At 44.2% G+C, this 16,982-nt stretch overlaps 1 protein-coding gene across 1 annotated transcript in view; it reads right to left on the reverse strand.

Annotated features, from left to right (window-relative positions):
- The window catches only part of wars2 (tryptophanyl tRNA synthetase 2, mitochondrial), a 78,711-nt gene that overhangs the window by 5,728 nt on the left and 56,001 nt on the right, over positions 1-16,982 (reverse strand). Inside the window, 3 exon segments of the mRNA XM_038801968.1 lie at positions 2,930-3,015; positions 4,840-4,920; positions 12,714-12,965. Of these exon segments, the coding sequence (XP_038657896.1) occupies positions 2,930-3,015; positions 4,840-4,920; positions 12,714-12,965 (419 nt within the window).

Raw genomic sequence — 16,982 nt, forward strand, 5'->3', positions numbered from 1 at the left:
TGGGTCTCTTGGTCCATTTTAAAAATGATCTCCAGTTAATTTAACATTGACCGTGCGCCTGAACTCCCTAAACATTTTTTAAAATTTATCCGTGGGATGTGGGCCTTTCTGCCTTGGTGAACATTCCCATTTCCCATAAGATGTCAGGAAATTTGGGATAGTTTTAAGTAATCTATATGTATATTTGTGGGTATTAGAAACAAGGCCGGCCGTTCACCTTGGCGGGATCTTTCAGTCCAGCTGACAACGCACCCTTGCTCTGGGTTTCTCGGCGGTAAGGGTTGCACTGAATGGGAAACCCCATTGATGACAGTTGGACCAGAAGATCCCTCCGCCGTCCAATGGAGGACTATCTGCAGCCGCTGCGAAGGAAGGGTTAAAACTTTAGTTAGCTTCATGTTAAACAAAGTACCTCAATTTCTGTGGGTTTTAGTTACTGCAAACTGAGCCTGCATTGTAGTTAAAGGGTTTACATTATGAAAGTAAACAGTGTTTAAAGAAAGACTGAGCTATTGCATAGCAACCAGAAGTCATGTTAGGTTAGAAAGAATTTTTGAGCTTTGTTTTAAGTTGGACCCAGAGGAAGCTAGACAGGCCAAGGGAACTTCAGGGAGCAGACTTCCCAAAATAAAGTTCTGAAATCAGGGAGTTGGGACAAAAAAAAATGTCCCATGATGAACTTACCAAACACTTTAATCTGCCAAACCAAGTTCCTTTTATTGTGTCTCATGCGGTAGGATGGCAATCCAATACAGAGCACATTTTCGTGGAGTCTTGCTACTCCTTTGGAACTTACAACTTCTGCTGACCTGTTACATGTACGTCTTATTACCCTCTATCTCATGTTCTGCAGATGGTCAGATGAGCCTCTCTTTATATGACCTTGGTCTCGAGACCTCATGGTGTGTCTGTACTGCCACCTGCTGGTTGGAGGTCTCATACCATCCAACTATGATATGGCTCATAGGCATATCACCACAGATCTTTGGTGCAGGCATTCGAGACAACGTGTCGTTTGGGAGAAGATTCCAAGGCATTTTTTTTTGAGAGCGAGTTTGGAAACACTCGTGTGGAAGTCAGAGTTCCAGTGAGACCAGTTGGCACTCAGTGTGCCAAGCATCTGGGGGATTTGATGAGAAATCCATAGTTCTGGGTGCCATCTGGCACTTGGTTTCAGAGTGTGCTGTGTCTGACCACATTTCACCTATTGGTTTACATGGACTGTGTACTTACTGAGAACATTAGAATTTAAGTTATTTTGTAACTTGTGTAATCCTTATAAATTTGTATATACTTGTAAAGGTCTAGTGGGGGTGAGGGAGTAGTTTACTATATATAATCTTTTCTTGTTTAAGAAATGCTTTATTCTTCTGTTGAAAATTAATTGGCAGTCCTATGACTCTGTTTATCCATGTTTCTAAACAAAAAATAAAAGTTATGATCTATTGAGCCAGGGTTGTGATCGGGGACCTGACTGTCCAGTCGTAACATTAGCTGGGATCGTATAAATGATTGAAGATAATTGATTAAGCAGCAAAGATGATTGTGCCTAAGGCATATCCAGAGGGACTCCTGCAGTGATGTCTGGGAACGGAGATGATTGACCTCCAATGGTCACAACCATGTTCCTTTGGGCAAGGTATGACTCAAACCAGCAGAGGGATTTTCTCTGATTTCCATTGACTCAGGTTTTGCTTGAGCTCCTTGATGCCACTCTCGGTCAAATGCTGCCTTGATGTCAAGGGCAGTCACTCTCACCTCTGGAGTTCAGTTCCTTTATCAGTGTTTGTACAAAGACTGTAGTAAGGTCAGGAGCTGAGTGACCCGAGCAGAACTTTCCACGTTACTGGGTAAATGCCAGTGTTGTAGCTGTACTAGGCTAGGGGCATGGTAATTTCTGGAGCAAAAGTCTTCAGTTCTATGGCTGGACTATTTTCAAGGCTCTTAGCCTTTGCAGTATCCAGTACCTTCAGTCGTTTCTTGACATCACGTGGAGTGAATAGGCTGAAATCTGATATCTGTGGAGGAGGCCGAGATGGATCATCCACTCGGAACTTCTGGCTGAAGACTGTGCTAAGGCTTCAGCCTTATCTTTTGCATTGATGTGCTAGGCTCCCTCATCATTGAGGGTGGGGATATTTCTGAAGCCTCCTCCTCCAGTGGGTTGTTTAAATGTCTGCCACCATTCACAACTGGATCTGGCAGGACTGTCAAGCTTAGATATGATCACTTGGTTGTGAAATCGCTTAGCTTTATTACCTGCTGCTGATGTTCCTTAGCATGTAAGTAGTCCTGTGTTTTTCATTGAACTGGGGTTGATCCTCTGGCTTGGTGGCAATGGTAGAGTGGAAAATATACCAGGCCATGAGGGTGTAGTCAAGTATAATTCTGATGCTGAGGGCATACAGTGTGTCACGGTTGTCCTGTCTGGAGTTGCGCGATCTGTTTGAAATCTCCCATTTAGCATGGTGGAAGTACCACACAATACAATGGAGGGTATCCTCAATATGAAGATGGAACTTTGTCTCTACTAGGACTGCGCAGTGATCATTCCGACTGATACAGTCATAGATAGACACATCTGCAACAGGCAGATTGGTGAAGATGAGATCAAGTATGTTTTTCCCCTCTTGTTGGTTCCCTCAATGCCTGCTGCATACCCAGTCTCGCAGCTATTTCCTTCAGGACTTGGTCAGCTCAGTCTGGAGTGGTGCTAGTGAGCACTCTTGTTGATGGAGATTGAAGTCCCCCAACCCAGAGTACATTCTTCACCCTTGCCACCCTCAGTAGGCAGGTGCTCAGAGGTCTCCCCTGGGCAGGATCATTGGAGTACCATCCAGGCAGTATAAATGTGATATTCACCAAGAGACTGATGAGCAAATCCACAAATTTAATTAGAACTATTAGGATACTGATGAATATCTCTTACTTGTATAACAGAATATCGGCGGACTGCAGGACTGGGTAAGTGAACAGTCCCAAACTTCCCTCGTCCTTCTGGCCAGAGCTTTTCACCTGTAAAAAGTTAGTAAAAATACTAATCATTACAAGGATTGGGCAATTTGCTTTTAATTAAAAGAAGTTTGCTACAATCAATAATTTTACTCTGGCTGGACTTCTGATGCAAAATACGTTCAGAAAATTAGAGTTTTGCATAAGGGAATGTCCTAAAGTTGCCCTTTGCTTTCCTCTGAACAAAAACAAAATAAAGAAAATGCTTATAATTATCAAAATGCTGAAGGACATATCATGGTTTACCCTTTGGGCAAGATAAAATAACACGTGAGAAAATCTCTTTCATCTCCCCAGGATATCCCAAAATGCTTTACTGCCGATGGATTACCTTTTAGGAGTAATTATTGTTGTCGAGGGAAACACAACAGAGAAGTCATACATAGCAAGACCCTCCAAACAGTAGAAAAATCTGCTTTTGCTGATTTTGGTTGAGGAAAAAGTGTTGGGAAAGACACTAGGTGAATTCCACTGTTTTGTTGCCAACTAGCGCTATGGGATCTTTTACATTTCCCTGAACAGACTGACAGGGTATCATGTTAACTTTCTACCTGAAGAAAACCACACCCCAAAACAGAAACAGGAGGGCAAACATGGGATGGAAATAGGGTGGGAACCTGGAGCAAAGCACTAAGTAGGGCCAACTCCACCTCCTCCTGCGCAAGGGTAAGCCTCATGCAGTTTAAAGTGGTGCACAGAGCGCACCTAAACAGAACCCGAATGAACAGGTTCTTTCCGGAGGATAAACGTGAATGATGCTCAAGAGGCCTGGCCAACCAGGCCCACATGTTCTGGGTCTACCCCAGACTTGTTGGGTTCTGAGTGGCCTTCTTCGAGGCAATGTTGTGGGCGTGGAGCCATGCCCAAGAGTGGCTGTCTTCAGAGTGTGTGTGTGTGTGTGTGTGTGTGTGTGTGTGTGTGTGTGTTGTGCACACACACACACAAACAAAGCCATAGGGATAACAGCAAAAATCTCAAAATGAAGGAAAGGATATAACAATACAACACCCAGGGCGGAAGAAGGGGCCAGGATGGAGCCCGACTATCAACGGAGGGAGGGGGGGAGGGCCAATGAAAGCGGTACATGTCAAAGTGTACATAAGAAATGTCTTACTCTGTAAATATTAAGTGTTTTATATGTCCAATTGTTAAAATTGGAAAATGCCAATAAAAATATTTTTTAAAAACCACAACCAGTAACATGACGCTCTCAGTAATACATTGAAGTGCCAATTTTGATGCTCCAGATTTAAACCCTTGAATCTTTGACTGAGAGGCATGTGTTTAACCACATAGCAAAGCTAACATTATAAGTTAACAAAGTTAACTTTTCACTTTACACTGTCACACTCTAGTTTAACTTTGCAGAGTGAGAGTACGAAATGAGTTGCACCGGATCAGAGTTTGGTCACTGTGTAACTTTGTTTTTGTGCTACTGCAAGAAAACAAGCTGAAGCATAGTCAGTGGGTTTTTGAAACAATAAAATTAATGTTATTTGTTCCACTGATTAATTACATGAATCATCTCCCTTGTTAAACAATTTGTTTTTGAAGCTCCCGATTGCCATTGACCAAGTTTGAAATACTAATATTTAACTTAATTGAAAAGAAGTTTAAATTTAATGTGTGGAAGTGAGATATGCAAAACTGCAATCTGTATTTTTTTTTTCTTTCACAGGATGTCGGTGTCGCTGCCGTTGCCCATCTCCAATTCCCCTTGACATTTTCCAACATCATTACCTATATCACCAGAGAAAAAGAAGAGCTGTTCAAAGTAATGGATTCTGACAGACTTTACTATCAGAGATTCAACAAAAAAGAGAGTACCTTCCACTGAGGTAAATGACGTAATCGTGGCATACTCGTCAGACAACACAGAATCCAAGCTAATTCTGTATGTTCAGAGACCTGTAAGATAATACATGTAAATAGGTTGGTGAATTAGGAAATGTACAATGAGTTTGGGAACCTTCCAGTCTTTAGAGCAGGGGTTGACAACATATGGCACAATATGGTTTTGAGTGGCACTCACACTGCTAGTCCAATTAATGGCACAATAAGTTCTAAATCTAATATTTTGTCATTTACTTATGGTGTATTCATCAACAGGATTATTTTATAAAGTAATTTTTTCCCCCTGTACTGTTAAAAATGGAGAACTGCTGAACTAACAAATGGTTCAGCCGGTCACCTGATGCCTTGAGCAGTTCCAAGGTAACCATGACCATGGCGATGAGGCGCCTGGTTCAGCCACCTCCGAACGAAGGAAAAATCTTTGCAAGATGTAATCTCCCATAAAGGAGTTAATGGCCAAAGACCTAACACCATGGGTTCAACAAAGAGAGCAGCAGTTAGTTGAGTCTGTGCAGAGTCTGCACGTTCTCCCCATATGTGCGTGGGTTTCCTCCGGGTGCTTCCACAGTCCAAAGATGTGCGGGTTAGGTGGATTGGCCATGCTAAATTGCCCTTAGTGTCCAAAATTACCCTTAGTGTTGGGTGGGGTTACTGGGTGATGGGGAATGGGTGGAGGTGTGGGCTTGGGTAGGGTGCTCTTTCAAAGAGCCGGTGCAGACACGATGGGCTGAATGGCCTCCTTCTGCACTGTAAATCTATGATTCTATGACCCAACACCAGTGTCTCCATAAGCAAACAGGAATCCTGACTCCAATTAAACACCTAGATTCCAGTCTTGGGAATATCCATCCTGGGTCCATCATCGAAGAGGTATGCAACATTACTGCCCCCAAGTTACATTCTGATTTCTTCTTTGTAACTAGTGGCGTATTGTCCCCAACCGTTAAATTTGGAAATGTTCCAATCCTCTAATTAATGACTAAAACATTGTGATAACGTCTGTTGGAATTTACCTTCAGCAGTTACTGTCTGACCTCTGAACAGAACTCCAGGCAAGAGGCTGCATTGACTACCATCCAGTCGATGGCAGCAGGAAAGACCTCATACCCTCATCCAACCTGCCAACTGCGGGAACCTCGGAGCTCGTGCCTCCAAACTAATATCATTCTACACACCTTCTCATGTCAGGCAAGTTTCACTCCTGAAAGATGACGCCTTCTACAATCAGCCAACCTACCGTTGGATGGGTTGACTCTTGATTCTGGCTCTAGATACATGTAAAACGAATACTTGTATTTTTATTGTGGTCGTGCCCTGTTCCGTTTTCCTTATCCCCCATTTATTGTGTATGTGTAAAAAGGGGTGGATGTTGTGAAACTCCGTGTGCATAAAACTTTCCTCGAGTTTGGTGTGCAAGTCATTAATCAGAGGATTGGAACATTTCCAAATTTAACGGTTGGGGACAATACGCCACTAGTTATAAAGAAGAAATCAGAATATAAAAACATTTTTCTGTTTACGGATGGGTAGAGTGGGGAATGTGGGGCAGTTTAAATTGAACCCCCTCCTGTCCGTAACACATTGATAAATGATGGATAGAATTAAATAGTAAATGTTATGTTTTATTAATTACTGGGATATTTTTAAGACCCAATCTGCTACTTACATCAATACCATGTAATGTGGAACAGGGCACTACGTTTGACGTCTGTTGCCATTCATTTCACTGTAAATTGAGGGGTATATACATGAAAAAAATGCCAGCTCCTAAGAAAGCAAAGTTAGATATCCGTTCAGACTTCTTGGACAGACAAATTTGGATTGAAGGACCATGCTGCCTGTGCTTCCTGTTGTGACAGTGTTGTTTACCTCAGATCAAGTGTTGAATGACATTTTCATATGAATCGTGAGACAACCTTTCTCGGCAAAGGGAATTATGGGCAAAGTTTAGAGATCTGCGGAGTGAAGGTAGCGAAAGAGATCAGGGGCCTCTATTCTGACCTGCTGGATGTCCCTGCCAGTGAAACTTAACTGTTTAAAGAAAATTGTTTACACAATACTTTCAGCATTTGAATACACATACCGGTGTGAACTGGTATCTTCACACATTAAGTTAATCCTCTGTCCCTTTTGGAGTTAGTTAACAACCGATCATTTGGAAGCCTGTGTGCAGCTTAACGTATCAAAATGCATTGGAAAACCCAGCAAGGAAAAGCAAGGGCAAGGATCACACTAACCTGGCTAAATCTACATTGTAAGCTAATTTTAAATTAAGCTATTTAAGAATTTTAAAAACCTTATTTGCTTGACACACAACAATAGTTTAATTATATATAGACACTTCATAAACATTTAAATGTATTGCTGACACTCAAAACCCCAAATTAGAGTGAATAAATATAGGCTTAACATGGCACTTGTGAAAGTTTGCCAACCCTTGCATTAGAGCATTTGTGAGCAGACATTCTTACTATAATAATAATCTTTATGGTCACAAGTAGGCTTACATTAACACTACAAATGAAGTTACTGTGAAAAGCCCCTAGTTGCCTTATTCCGTCGCCTGTTCAGGTACACAGAGGGAGCATTCAGATTGTCCAATTCATCTAACAGCACGTCTTTCAGGACATGTGGGAGGAAACCACTGTGCTACCGTGCCGCTTTGAGACAGTGAAGTCTGACTGATGGCATTTCACTTGTAAAGCAAATTTCCAATGACAAATTGTAAAGGAATAGCGGCAGGAGTAGGCCATTTAAGCCTTCGAGCCTGCTGGGCCATTGAACAAGGCCAAGATTGACCTGCATTCTCAACTCTTTCCTGAGCTATCCTTAATCTTTAATTCCCCGAATACCCAAAAAATCTATTGACTTCCATCTTGAGTATGTTCAGTGACGGTGGGAGAAAATTCCAAAATCACAACCCATTGAGTGAAGACATTTCTTCTCATGTCAGTCCTAAATGGCTAACCCATCATTCTGAGACTGTGACCCTCTGTTCCAGGTTGCCCAGCCAGAGTAAACATTTTGTAAGCACGGCCCTGATGAAGTCCTTTAAGAAATTTATATGTCCCATTAGAATAGCTCTCATTCTTCTAAACTCCAGAGAATATTGGCCTTGCATTTGCGATCTCTCCTCATAGGTCAATCCCCTCATCTGGTACCACTATTCGCTGAGCCCTGAAAAACAAAGCTGGGTCTGCAGCAAGTGGTGAGGAAACCAACACAAGGGAAATACATACTTGACCTTGTCCTCACAAATTTACCTATTGCAGGTGCATCTGTCCAGGACAGTGTTGGTATGAGTGACCCTACACAGTCCTTGTAGAGACAAAGACCTTTCTTCACACTGAGGATACCCTCTATTGTGTTGTGTGGCATGGCCACTATGCTGAACGGGGTAGATTGCAATCAGATCTAGCAATTCAAGGTTGGGCATTTATGAGGGGCTGCGGGCCATCATCAGCAGTAGAACTGTACTCACTTACAATCTGTAAACTCGTGGCCCGGCACATGCCCCACTCTACCATTACCACTAAGCCAGGGGATCAACCCTGGTTCAATGAAGAGTGCAGGAGGGCACGCCAGGGCACTAAGCATATCTAAAAGTGAGGTGTCAATCTGGTGAAGTTACAACACAGAACTACTTGCATGCCAAACAGCATAAACAGCTAGTAATAGATGGAGCTTTACAGTCCTGCCTCATCTAACAGTGAATGGTGGTGGACAATTAAACAACTCACTGGAGGAGGCGGCTCCATAAATATCCATCGCAATAATGGGGTAGTGCAGCACACCAGTGCAAAAGACAAGGCTGAAGCATTTATAAGAACCTTCAGCCAGAATTGCAGAGTGGATGATGCATCTCTGCCTCCTCCAGAGGTCTCCAGCATCACAGATGTCAGTTGCCAGCCAATTCATTTCTCTACACGTGATATCAAGAAATGGCTGAAGGCACTGGATACTACAAAGGCTATGGGCCCCGACAACATTCCGACGATAGCCCTGAAAACTTGTGCTCCAAACTTTGCTGCATCACCAGCCAAGCTGTTCCAGTGTAGTTACAACACTGCCATCTTCCTGGCTATGTGGAAAATGGTCTAGGATTGTCCTGTACACAAGAAATAGGACAAATCTGACCCGGCCAATTACTGCTCCATTAGTATACTCTTGATCATCAGCAAAGTGATGGAAGGGGTCACTGACAGTGCAATCATTGCTACTCAACAATCTGCTCACAGACGCTCAATTTAGATTCTGCAAGGGTCGCTCAGCTCCTGACAACATTACAGTCTTGGTTAAAACATGGTCAAAAGAGCTGAACTCCAGAGGTGAGGTGAGAGTGACTGCCCTTGACATCAAAGCAACATTTGAGCGAGTATGGCATCAAGTATCCCTAGCAAAACTGAAGTCAATGGGATTCAGGGGGAACAGTTTCCACTGGGTGAGTCAGAAATGGCACAAAGGAAGATGGTTGTGGTACTTGGAGGTCAATCATCTCAGTCCTCAGACATCACTACAGGAGTTCCTCAGGGTAGTGTCTGAGGCCATACCGTCTTCAACTGCTTCATCAATGACCTTCGTTCAGTGGGGATGTTTGCGGATGACTGCACAATGTTCAGTGCCATTCACAGCTCCTTAGATATAGAAGCAGTTTCTGTCCAAATACAACAAGACCTGGATGATATCTAGCCTTGGGCTGACAAGTGGTAAGTAACATTTGCACCACATGGTGAGAGGCAATGACCATCTCCAACAAGAGAGGAGCTAACATTCAAAGGCATTACCATTGCTCAATCCCCCACTATCAACATCTTGCGGTTACCATTGATCAGAAACTGAACTGGACTAGCCACATAAATATGGTGGCTACCAGAGCAGGTCAAAGGCCAAGAATCCTGTGGCGTGAAACTCACCTCCTGAACCCAAAAGTCTGTCCATCATCGACAAAATGAAAAGAAAAATGAAAATGAAAATCGCTTGTCACGAGTAGGCTTCAATGAAGTTATTGTGAAAAGCCCCTAGTCACCACATTCCAGCGCCTGTTCGGGGAGGCTGTTACGGGAATCGAACCATGCTGCTGGCCTGCTTGGTCTGCTTTCAAAGCCAGCAATTTAGCCCTGAGCTAAACAGCCCCTTTACAAGACACAAGTCAGGAGTGTAATCAAATACTCTCTACCTGCCTGGATAAGTGCAGCTCCAACAACACTCAAGAAGTTCAACACCATCCGGGACAGGACAAAGCAGCCCACTTGAATGCAACCCTTTCCACAAACATCCAATCCCTCCATCACTGACCAACAGTGGCAGTCGTGTGCATCATCTACAAGATGTACTAGCTACAAGAACAGGTTCCAAGCTGGGTATTCTATGGCAAGTGACTCACCTCTTTAGTCCCCAAGACCTGTCCATCATCCATACAGAACAAGTCAGGGGTGTGATAGGATAACTTCGACTCGCTGAGTGTAGCTCCAACAACACAAGAAGCTCGACACCATCCATGGCAAAGCAGCTGCTTGACTGACAACACATCCAGCTCTTTGACCACTCACGCCCTCCACCACCCATGCACTGTAGTGGCAACATGTCATCTACACTGTGCACTGCAACAACTCACCAAGTCTTCCCTAACAGAATCTCACAAACCTGTAACCATCAACCAGCTAGAAAATTAAGGCCGGAACACCAACTCCAGCTCCCCTCCAAGTCACACACCATTCTGCCTTGGATATACATCACCGGGGTGAGTCAAAATCCTGGAACTCCTTTGCTAACAGCACTGTGGGTGTACCTATACCACGTCCAGTCTCGAAACGTTAGCTCTGTTCTTTTGTCACAGATGCTGAGATTTTCCAGCATTATTTGTTTTTGTTTCAGATTGTGCAGAATTTATAGAAGCATAATACAAAAACAAAACTTGTTTTGGAAAACCAACATCTTATACATTTCAGATGATCTTGAATCCAATATTTTAGGACATGGGAATCATAGTTCTCTATTAAAATAGCAACGCAGGAGGGCAGCACGGTGGCGCAGCGGGTTAGCCCTGTTGCTTCACGGCGCCGAGGTCCCAGGTTCGATCCCGGCTCTGGGTCACTGTCCATGTGGAGTTTGCACATTCCCAGTGTTCGCGTGGGTTTCACCCCCACAATCCAAAGATATGCAAGGTAGATGGATTGAACACACCAAATTGCCCCTTAATTGGAAAAGAAAATGAATTGGGTACTCCAAATTTTTTTTAAAAATAGCAATGTAGTGATGTCGATCTGAGGAAATTATGTACTTGAGCTGGCGAGGCTGGATGCTAGGTTTCGGGATTGGGAGGAGCGGAGGAGGTGATGGAGATGAAGGAGTTATTTACTTATTTCTAGAAGGACGGTTTGCGTGTTTTGAGGAATTGATGGAGAAAGTTGGGATTCTGCAGGGGGGGGATGCTTTTCGGTATATACCGGTGTGGGACTTTGCAAAGAAGCTGTTTCCGACTTTTCCGGAGGCGCCACCTTCCTCGTTGTTGGAAGGGGTGTTGACAATGATGGGGCTGGAGAGGGAGGGTGTCATCTCAGCAATTTATAGGAGGAATGTTGGAGGAGGATAAGGTGTCACTTGGTCAAGATCAAGTGGGAGGAGCTGGGGATAGCGCTGGAGGAGGGGCAGTGGTGTGAGGTGCTGCGGAGTGTGAACGCCTCAATTTCGTGCGCGAGGCTGGGGCTGATACAGCTACAGGTAGTCATAGGGCGCACCTGGCGAAGTCGAGGGTGAGCCGGTTGTTTGTGGGGCGTGGAGAACATTTGTGAGCGGTGTGGCCAATCATGTACATATGTTCTGGTCCTGCCTGAAGTTGGAGAGATTTTGGAGGTTGTTTATTTTAGCACCATGTCAGCAATCTTGCACGTGGACATGGAGCCCAGTCCCCTGGGGGCCATATTCAGGGTGTCGGACCTGCAGACAGGAGCAAGGACAGTTGTTTTAACATTCGCCTTGCCGATTGCTCGCAAGGAGGTCCTGTTGGGGTGGAGGTCAGCTTCTCCACCCTGTGCCTCAGTATGGCTGGGGGATTTGATGGACTTCCTGTATTTGGAGGTCAAGTTTATTTTGAGGGGTGTTAGTGAGGGGTTCCACAAGAGATGGGGTTTGTTTGTTTTCTTACATTTTAAAGGTTTGGTTACCATCAGCTGCTAGGGTGGAGGTTCGGAGGGTTTTGTTTGCCTTGTTGGGTTGTATCTTTAAAATGTTAAAAATCAAATAAAACTATTCTTTAAAGGAAATAACACTCAAGTGCCTCAAGTGTGAATTTTCAGAATAACGACAATTAATGGAAACTCAATTGAAAAAAATACCATTACAATAAAGCTCCCAATGCTTTGTTATGTAATAAATACTACCTCATTACTTTAAATACTACTTCAAAACAATCTTGTATTCGAAAGCTGAGGCTTCAACCTGAGATGAAGGCCTCAATCAAGACCAGAGTGAGCAAGATCAGGAGGAGAAAACAGATTTAAGTAATAAAATGTTCTGAAGCAGAAAAAGGAAAAAATAAAAAAATAATTCAGCCACAAAATTTTGCAGCAATTCCTATAAAAACATCCAATTAATGGCATGAAGTTATTTTCACAATTCAAGACACATTGTAACAACCACCTGTGTGTCCAACTGCAAATAGCTGGTTCAATGCTGCGGAGTCTGTTTGGATCTTAAAGCCCAGTTAAGTCAAGTATTTTCTTTGGATGAATGTGTTATTTGTACATGTGGAATGCAAAATGTTCAATAATCTTCAGGAGGTCTACAGCTCTGCCAAAGTGAAGGGGGGAGCAAGAAATAAAAAGATTTAGAAGTTAGCTGGAACTGACCTTGGATTGTTGAAAGAGAACTGATTGCTCAGGGTTAATACCACATGCCAAGAGACTGGCTGTCATGTCGAGAATGTTTTGCCTGAGTGTACCAGCGTCCTGAGGAATAGTGATGGAGTGCAGGTCCACAATGCTATATAGAATGGAGCTGTATTCATCCTGCAGCCTCACCCAGCTCTCTATGGCTCCGAGATAGTTCCCTAGGTGAGGGACTCCAGTCGGTTGGATTCCAGAGAAGACTCGATCGGCAACCTGCATTTAAAAGTAAATATTGTTTTCCTTATAATGTATAACAAACTAAACAATCAGTTTTAAGAGCATATAGTAGATTACCTCCAGACTAGTTGGGTTATATTAGTACCAGTGATTGTATAATGATCCAGATATAGATTATTTTTGCATTATACATTTCATTCTCAATTTGTGCTTTCTCCCTCAAGTACTGGTGCATAGTTGCACACAGATACTGGCTACCGATCAGGAGTCATCCAATTGACATTTTCCATGAGCGAGTCTGTGCATGAAGTATTTTCGAGCAGGTTAACGACAGGGCACTTCCATCACCGCTAAGCCCACTCCAATCTTCACTCAAAACCCACTTCCCAGGTGGAGTCAACAAGTAGCAAGGAGCTGGAACCCTAACCCAAGGACCTGGGTTCAATTACATTATCACTCCAGCAGAGGTCAGCTGATTGAACTCTAGGACCGTTCTGTTCTGTACACCTTTTAATGCCATCCTGCACACATCAACTGAACTCTCTGTCAGCTCTGAATCTTGGTTTGAAACCCAGCTCATTTTATTCAAAGAAAAACAATTTCATGCTTGCACCATTGCAAAAGTAATAACAGTGGGTCAAAAGTTCCTCCTTCCCCGAGATCGACAGGTGATGAAAAAGACTTGCCTGAAGGTACAGCTTATTTATGGAATGTTGTGGTTTAATATAAAACAATGAGCAGACAATTGGAAATTGATTATGAAAAATCTCAATTCAGATCAAACTACACTGTCCGTGTGGAGTTTGCACATTCTCCCAGTGTTTGCGTGGGTTTCGCCCCCACAACCCTTTAACTGAAAAAAATGAATTGGGTACTCTAAAATTTAAAAAAATAATAAATTCAGATCAAACCATTCATCTTAAAAACTGAAACTATGGATTGGCTCTCTCAGGGATTTTTTTTTAGAAGAATGGTGAAGGGAGACATTTAAGTGCGATTAGCTCAGCCACCATTTTGAACGTTTGCTTCAGGGGGAATGCAGAGGTTTTAATTTGAGGTTTGGCTGTTGGACTTGGGTTTTCTCAGTGGACTGCTTGTTGTAAATGCATGTAAACAAGAGGTGGAGGACGGGCCCAATGGAAAGTGGATTTCTATGGCACTTTAGCAGGACCATATAAAATCTTAAGGCTTTTCCACACCTCATCAACATGGGACTGTTTATAAATATGATCCAATTTATTCCTGACAAACAAGTACCGGAGGAAATGTGTCCAGCATTCCAGTTATCCTTAAAATTTGCATTTACAAAGCTTTTAAGCTGGTTTAGTTGGTGAGATCCCAGTGTCGGACTAATCAAAACAGTTACGTTTCAAATTACACTTTAGCTTACCCTTTCAATATTTTAAACGTTAACATTCAGCAAATCACAAGACTGAATTCCAAAAATCCGTTTGCACATCTTTATTGTAATGCATCCAGAGAGCATTACTGTACTCTGCAGAAACGGCTAAATTCTGAACGTTGTCTGACTGCTGGCGCAAGCAAACAAAATAGGTGCAGAAACATTAAAATATACACCTGCCACAGAAACTGGCTTCTTGTTTGGTGCGGAGCTTTTTTAAAATTTGAATCAAATCATGCAATTCAGTGTCCCAGAGCAATAAAGTTCTTCTAATATTCATAGTAACATTGTGCAGCCTTTGCGTTTCACACCAAATAAACACTAGTGGAGTATTAATGTGTTTCTGGAATGCTAGATTTTCATCCAAGATAAAAACAGGCTCACACAGCTACTTCGAGCCTGCATGCAAAGACACAAAGTAACAGCAGTTTTATAGCCCTGTGACATATGTAGGCCACTCAAGCCAGAAGAATTTTACTAAGCTGGCTGCGCAACCCAAGAATAGTCAAGTGTTTTAGTGCTACTGTTTTCAAGTATGATATCAGGATCATCTCCTCTGCAGCACACCTCAGTTTACTGTGCTCTGATATAATGGATGCAGCAGACCCATTCACACCAAATTCCAGAGCAAATATGTGAACAAGAGTCATTTCTTGTTCAACCTTCAAATTGCAGTAACGTCCTCTACTGCAAGTGCCCAAGTACAAAGTCATTAACACAACTCCGAGAGCATGTTTACAATGGGGAATAAAGAAGCTTTTTAGGAAGGGTCTATTGTGAACAATAGTAGTAAACCATCTACTTAATCATGCACATTACAATTCATTGATGTATTGCAGTGGTTCCCAACCAGTGTGCGATGGCACAGAAGACACCCCATCCCCCTCCCCCGTATACAGTGAAAAGGTTCAAAATTCATGTAATTAAACTATAACTAACCTTCTTCTTGAGCTCCGTGGTTGGCATCTCCAAGACCCTTTGCATCTTGGGCCTCCAGCGCATGCGCCAGCTGGGAAAGAGCTGCCCATGCATGGTTTAGATTTTTGACATTGGGCAGCCCCATGCACATGACCAACGGGATATGAAGCTGAAGACAAAACGTCACATTGTGCATGCATAAAAAGCAAAAACTCAAAAAGGCCGCAAAAACCCTGGGAGAAGCGAGACAGACACAAAGAGAAGTAAAAACAATAACTGGAGAGAGGACAGGGAGAAGTTACAAATCAAGTTCCCAGTAAGGGAAGAAGGCAGAGAAAATAGATGTGCCTCAAAATTGATTTATAGTATAGAAGTGTGCCACGTGATGTGACCATCAATTCACTCGGAACACGATTGGAAGTAAACTGTGGTTTGAATAGTCTTACAACTGAGCCTGCCTGCGACCAGAAGAACTGAGGGCAGGCTCACACGGCTGCAGCACTTTATACTTCTGGCAGTGGGAGGGGCCATGGGCGGAGCCCTTTACAAGCTCCTCATCTCCCCCTATGGGCAGAGCCGCGCAACGGCTCACAGACAGAGCCCACAAGGACATAATACTATACAATACAATAGTGTGAATTACATTCACCACATTCACCCCCTGTAAAAAATCAAGACCGGCGGGGGTGACGGGTCTACAGGTTGAGCCGGTCCGGTGGCAGAGTCGTCCTTTGGGATCGGCGGAGCACCGGGGTTGCAGCTTCTTTGGGTGGTGACGGTCGGTGTGGGTATGAGGGTGGACTCCGGGGGTGTTTCGGTCCGAGCTTCATTCCTGACCGGTGCGACGGGCGACGCAGGAAACCTATAGGCGCGGGGGCGCAGAGCGTCGGCAGGGAACCTATAGGCCCGGGGGTGCAGGGCGTGGGGGGTCGGGTGGGGTGTAGTGCGAGGGGTACCTCGACGGTAGTGATGGTAGTGGTGGATCCTGCAGGCACCAGGTCCCGGAGGGAAACGGTGTCCTGATGGCCGTCGGGGTATTCAATGAAGGCGTAGTGGGGGTTCAAGTGAAGCAGTAGCACCCTCTCTACTAGCGGGTCCGTTTTGTGTGTCCGGACGTGCTTCCGGAGGAGAACCGGGCCCGGTGTCCTCAACCAGGATGGGAGCAAAGCCCCCGTGGTAGTGCCCCTAGGGAAAACAAATAATCGTTCGTGAGGAGTCTGGTTGGTGGCGGTGCACAGGAGGGACCTAAATGCATGGAGCGCGTCGGGGAGGACCTCCTGCCAGTGGGAGGTCGGGAGATTCCTGGACTGTAAGGTCAGTAGGACGGTCTTCCAGACCGTCGCGTTCTCCCTCTCCACCTGCCAGTTTCCCCTGGGGTAGTAGTTGGTAGTCCTGCTTGAGGCGATGCCCTTGCCGAGCAGGTACTGACGCAGCTCGTCGCTCATGAAGGACAAACAGCTGTGTACGTAGCTGGGGAAACCGAACAGGGTGAAGATACTGTGCAGGGCTCTGATGACTGCATGGGAGGTCATATCGGGGCATGGGATAGCAAACGGGAAAATTCGTCGATGACGTTAAGAAAGTACACATTTCGATTGGTCAAGGGGAGCGGCCCTTTGAAATCGATGCTCAGGCGTTCAAAGGGCTGGGATGCCTTTACCAGGTGGGCTTTGTCTGGTCTATAGAAGTGCGGTTTGCACTCCGCGCAGATCGGGCAATTCCTGGTGACAGCT

This window comes from Scyliorhinus canicula, chromosome 7, assembly GCF_902713615.1.
Source record: "Scyliorhinus canicula chromosome 7, sScyCan1.1, whole genome shotgun sequence".
Lineage (NCBI taxonomy): Eukaryota > Metazoa > Chordata > Chondrichthyes > Carcharhiniformes > Scyliorhinidae > Scyliorhinus > Scyliorhinus canicula.